The sequence below is a fragment of the Apteryx rowi genome, unplaced genomic scaffold (genome assembly GCF_003343035.1).
Source record: "Apteryx rowi isolate R43461 unplaced genomic scaffold, aptRow1 scaffold_878, whole genome shotgun sequence".
NCBI lineage: Eukaryota > Metazoa > Chordata > Aves > Apterygiformes > Apterygidae > Apteryx > Apteryx rowi.
In genome coordinates, this window is record NW_020451180.1 from 93,589 (window position 1) to 99,898 (window position 6,310).

A 6,310-nucleotide genomic window follows, 5' to 3' on the forward strand; every position below is an offset into this window, starting at 1 on the left:
AATTGGAATTTTATCCTTCAAAGAGAGAAATTATAAAAGTGGAAAAAACACCCCAAAAGTAGAAGGTCTGTGAGGAACAAAAAAGTTTAAGAAAGTTCCCAAAAGGAAGATAACAAAAGGCTTTTCTGTCTCAAGCCTACAGCAGTTGAGAGGGATTGAAGAGCATGTAGCTAACACTGCATTTTTAACATTTCCTTCATTCATTAACACCCTAGTTGGCAAGAAACATCTGAGGATACTATCTCCCACAGAAAATTCCACTTTTCACAATAATAATGCAATGGAACATCCATAATACCAGGTTTCACAATGCAACTATTAACAGTCACACCAGTTATTTCATGAAATGCCTAAAACTTTTATGCATTCCAACAAGTCCAACCGTGCTATCTGTATAACAGAATGCCTACTCTAGTTCATGATTTGCCTGAAATGCTCTCACTTCATAAATGACTGGTTCTATAATATAAGTGAAACATTAATATCAATAAATCTACAAATTTGAGTTGGAGGCTTCCATTTAGATGCTTGATTGTTTTAAAAATAAACTAATTTGATCTTGTGTCATTTCACGGATTTCACTTAAATGTCTCCTTACAACCTTCCACGGCTCCAAAAAATGCCACTGAAGAAATCAGTCTCTTAAAATTAGACCAATTCAACTGAACTTCTTGGAAAGCTCTTACACAGAATTTTCCAAAGGTAACAATTATTGATATCCTACAGGTTCGACAACACTTGACAGAGTTCAGGAATGATGATTTAACAATAAATATCAAAGCACAAATAGGTACTCTATACTATTAAAAGCATTTAAAAGTTCAAATACGTAAGTCAAAACTTCTTTCCACATTTAGTCATACAAATTGCCAAATGGTTAGTTACAAATTTTTGTCATTCATACAACAGTATTTTGCATATGTATACAAAAATTAAGATTCATGAAAGTGCTGAGCAGTATTAACTCAGTGGCTTTGCCTACATTAACAAGTAGCTTGATCCAATAAAACCGAACCTGTACAGTGAAAGAGTTGATGTTAAGGACATTTACTGCATACCATACTTCTTCTTGGGGCATTCTACTTTGGACTAGCTCTCTAGTGTAGTCTCAAAGACTGAAGACTCATTAGTGGCTGGAGTACATTAGGCACATTCCTGATGTGCATCTTGCAGTTTATTTCATCCAGAAGGAATCCAGTCCAGGTGCCCCAAGATCACTCCACAAGCAAGCCAAAGCACAGTAAGGGAGGGTGAAGAGGAGATTCTGCATTGCTGATCCAAATGAAAACACTAGTATAGACATGCTCATCTTTGGATGCTACTTATTAGGAAAAAAAATGACTGTTTAAAACAAAGAGAAGTCTAACTTGTGAAAGTCTGGAATGAAATCTGAGAAGAATAACTGTGATATAAAATTAACCTATGAGATGAAGCAAAAATAATTCAAATTTGGTGCAAGACCTTTACACTCAACTCTATGAAGCATAAGTGTATCACACCCATGTGGAGATGAATCACTTTACTGGAACTACATGAAACTGAAAGCAGAAGTGCATTTTTATGATAAACTAGAGTTAGACACTTACGAAAGTTGTGGGTATTTTAGTCAGTACCGTTCAATAAATGCTTTAGTACTGACAGACAAGTATAAAACAAATTAACACAGATTCACTAAACTACTGTCAGATCGTAAGTGGAAACACAAATACAGAGGAGGTACTTGGTAAGTTTGAACTATTTGAGTGTATTGGTTAACCGTTAAAAAGAAATTCCATTACTCATAACACCAAGGCATTGCTGGTAAAGTACAGCTATTACAGTGATAGTAATAGTTGTCACCTTAAGAATTTCCAGACATTCCCTTCAAGTAAGACTTCTGTCATTCGTATCTAATCTAGTTAGAAAGTTCCTTTAGTATCCCTATTCATGGAAACACTTAAGCACATAAAACATTAAGGGACTTAAAGCACATCCTTGAAGAGCAGAACATGCTTTTTGTACTTTCCTGAATTAATTGCTGAATATTGTTTCTTCAGACAGTAAATCAGAATCACATCTCCATCCAGCAACAGTGACATGATTTGTACTGGAGGGTCACTCCAGTAAAGTAACAAGGGTCACTTACTTACAGAATTTGACTCCAAATATTTCTAGTAGACTTCTCCATCTTCTTCCCTCACCCCACAAAAATACCTTCAAGTGGATTTCCATCATCTAAATAGTTATTAGAAAGTTCTTACACTTGAAGTGCAATTATCAGTCTCACTTTCATAATAAAGATACCCTTTATTTTATTTATTTTCTTTCTAAATTGAGAAAGTTAAGTACTTTTCACTAGCTGTTCTTCTAGGTTACTTTTAGTTAATAATGAGCAATGGTAAAAGCATTCTAAATACTTTTTAGATGATACTCCTAAGTTTTCTAAAGTGTGGCCTGATTCTTTAAACATGGATCCATGTTTGCAGGATTATCTCTTCTATTACCTGGTTTATTCAAATGCAGAAGATTTAACAGAAGAAGTCTCTACCCACAGGTACCAGCAATAAATGATTTGGTCATGACCACATGACTACTAACATCTGAAACATTCTACTTAAAGCAGAGAGGCTGATGGTCACAAATTGTCAGATTCCTTGTTTAGGGACATTATTTTAGTACCTACCAATGCAGAAAACACCACTTAAGAGCCAAAATATAGTCATTTTAAGATAGATGTGACACTATTCACTCTGACTGCATTGCACAGCTTACAGAAAGAAGTAGTCATAATTTGATTCAAAGCCTATGCAGCTATAGGGGAAGAGAGACAGTATGAAGAGGATCTTGAACAACTATGCATAGAGTTACGCTTTTGGAAGGATGCGGCAAAAATGAACTAAACGTATAGAAATTAGGTTAAAATTTTCATTCTGTAGTCTGTATCCGAGAATAGCAGATTCCATTGGCACAGGTAAAGGTAGAGGTTTAAAGACCGAAATCGAGTATTGACATTGCTACAAGAAAAGACACTATCATTCACTATCATTTGCTGTAACATTTGCTCTCTGTCATAGTACACCAGTTATGGAGAGGCAAGCTCCAATTATCTCACACAAATATTTATGCATTAATTCAAAAATGAGCTAACAAGGAAGAACAGTGACTGAGATGATGTTCAGAGAGCATGTTGTTTAAAATAATATAAAAAATTCTTTTAAGTTGTGAAAGTCAGGGCATGCCACATCTGTAGACCAAACCATCTCTCAACCCACAACTTATGCGTATCCCTGAAACCTGCCTAAGCTTTATTTTTTGTTTGTTTTTCCTTAGGTTGTGGGATAGCTATTAGTTAAATATTTAAAATTCAGCTGTAATGTCTTTACCTTTTATGGAAGAGAACAACTAACTTTAGCATCTGAATGTATACGATACCCAGCAAAGGGAGCATCCTGAATATTTGGATTTTTTGATAATATCCCATAGAACTACAGAAGATAAAAGCAGAAGTTTGTTCTCAGGAAATAAAGTATCTATGCTAGTTCAACAAATAGAGAAAGCATGTTAAGGAATGTTGTTACCAATCAAAACTTCTTTCTCACTGGAATGTGTTTAATACTTTATTACGCACACAACACAAGCTAGTTATTTCTGATCAAGGAAGCTTTGTTTCTAGGTGAACACAGAATTAAGTATCTCATTGTAAACATATGGAATCATCACTTAAATATGAAGAGATGCTTCTAAGTACAACAGCAATATTTGCATTTATTACAGATTTTCCAAATACCTGTAGCCTATTTCCAGAAATAATAAGAATTTCAACCAAAGCTTTTAGAGTATCTACAAACTCTAGACAAGTCAGTGTAGTTTTGGAAGTCCTATAAAATTTAACAGGTTTAGAGGGTTTTGTTTATTTGTGTGTAAAAATATGTTTTGCTATAAAATGTGTGTAACATCTGCTCATTGTTATTTTTTCACAGTTTCCCATCTACGGACCTCAGTCCAGGTCTTAAAAATACCTGCCTAATTCCTATGTATGCACCTAATGCCTTAGAGTTCAGTGTTATTCTGGCACTTTAGGGTCTCAGTTATTCACCCTGACAATGTACAGTAAATTACAGCACCACAAGGAATTAATGGCTGGGGGGGAGGGGCATGTTGAAAGTCCCAGATATATTTTCTTAGATCTTCAGTCCTGAAATATCTGGACTACCTTACTCTGTAACCACACACAGCAAAGCTGACAACAGAAATGCTGGAATACAGACTGGAAATGTTATGAACTCACCTCTTCCTCTTTCCACCCCCATTTCCCCAACAGACTTAGGCTAGAAAAAAGCAACAAATATCCACAGTTATCCTTAGATCTAAGTTCACTAGAACAAAAATTATGTATTTGAATGCTGAATTCAGTAAAGAAAGGCGTCCTCCCTCTGCGAACTATACATATACTTTAAAACTGAGCATGTGCTTAAGCGCCCCAAAAGGTGTGGCCAGTGAGCAAACCTGAATCAATATATTACCTTTGTTTGTACCTTATTGATCTGTGAAGAACTAACTCTGTAATCCTTCACCTCAACAGCTGTGAACTATAATTGTGTCATTCAGATTTTCTGCACCTAACTTTACTGTGGACTTTTCTGTGGATTGTAAGCAGTGTTCCCTTCCTTACTTTGCATAAAAGAACAGCATATATTTACAACATTGAATCACACATGACTTTTTTTCATAGTAAAAACATAATTCAAAGTGGTACTGTAAAAAAGACTACATTCCAGGCTAGGCTAGTTAGCTCACTGACTTACAACTTCAATAATTTTGATGTATGGCCTACATGCAAAATTTAACCAGAGTGGCCACTTGATCACATGACAGATAAAAACATGTTGAAAATAAACACGTATTACAGATACTGACTTTTCTGGCAAAAATATGATTCTAGCAGTTCAGTTGTGCATGCTTGATCTTCTGTATCTAATCTTTTTTATTATTTTTTACTGTTTAGAAGTTATGAGTCATACTCTAGGACAAAAAAAAACAAACAATAAGACAAGTATAAGCCAATTTAACATGTCTCTCTGCCAAAACATTTCTCACTTAACTACAGATACTTTCTGCTTTCTCAAATGAGTCTTCAACTTTGATTTCACATAGCTAATGATTTTCCAAGTTACCAAAGCAGAGACTTCACCTTTAATCTACAGTTGCACAACTGTGTTACCAGGCTCTGCTCCAGTTAACTGGCTATGTATAAAGTTAAAATTTTTGAACCATTTCATTTTTCTGTTCTACAGAGAATTTTTATACCACTGTCAGACTTCTTGACAACAAAACTGTAGCTGTAGAGAAAAAAGAAGTTTCATCTTCACAAACCAGAACTATGTTCAAGTAGGTAAACATAATTCTCTATTTTGAGGATAAGCTAAAATATACCTTGTCAAACTTATGTGCATAAGAATGACCAGGATAGCTTGATAAAATAAGCAAATATACAAAATCTAATTTATTTTGTGCAAATGCAAATAAGACATAACTTAAAGAATTTCTCAGTAGGATGACTGCGCTTTTAAAAGACCTTTTGAACAGCAGATATAAAACAAGCTAATACTCACAGAAAGTAGTTTTAGCTGCAGCATCACAGACTATAAGGAAAAAAAAACACCAAAGTGACCTCCAACCTGAATAACACTCCTGCCCTCGGATCTACATTTCTCAATTTACTGCAAGAAATGGAAGGAGAGAAGCTTTACAGAGAAGAGCTTACAAACAGAAAGCTGAGAAACGGAACAGGCACTTTTAAGAAACAGCATGGTCTGCCTCTGAATGACTCCAGTTTTTCAGGTAGTGAAAACTGGTGCTGACATCAGTGCAGCTTTTTTTTCTTCTTCTTCTTTTCTGTACATAGGAAATTCTGGTTAAAACAACAAAGATGTGGAAGCGAACGAGTTACAACAAAGAGGGGAGGTGGGGGGCGGGGAAAGAAGAGAGGGGTTAAAACCCACAAAATAAATCAGTAAATGTATCATTCAAATAAAAGGCGCAACAATTACAGAGAAACTTTAAAGCAACTTACCTCCAGGGAGGGAGATCAAAGAGCTGTTTTCAGTCGGAGCTTGCTCTGGCCCTTCAGGCCCTGGAGGAAGAGGTTCTCTCACTTGGGACATCTGCCAGCTCTCTCACCGAGTAATAAAGAGCTTGCACCCCCCTCCAACAAAACTAACACACGACCCTGAAGGAACAAACAAATGAAAGGACTTTTTAATGTATTTTATGCAGAAAACTCACGGCTCGGGGGCGAGGAGCTGAGGAGGGGCAGTAATAAAGCGGCGGC

At 35.8% G+C, this 6,310-nt stretch overlaps 1 protein-coding gene across 15 annotated transcripts in view; it reads right to left on the reverse strand.

Annotated features, from left to right (window-relative positions):
• MDFIC (MyoD family inhibitor domain containing) overlaps positions 1 to 6,310 on the reverse strand; it is a 54,022-nt gene that overhangs the window by 45,724 nt on the left and 1,988 nt on the right. For 12 of the 15 annotated variants that reach the window (XM_026090760.1, XM_026090754.1, XM_026090757.1 and 9 more), the window contains one exon: positions 6,053 to 6,208. In XM_026090760.1, coding sequence (XP_025946545.1) covers positions 6,053 to 6,143 — 91 coding nt within the window. In that variant the 5' untranslated portion in view covers positions 6,144 to 6,208. Of the gene's footprint in view, positions 1 to 4,267; positions 4,308 to 5,591; positions 5,622 to 6,052; positions 6,209 to 6,310 lie in introns of those variants that run through there. The other 3 variants (XM_026090758.1, XM_026090759.1, XM_026090769.1) reach the window with 3 other exon arrangements.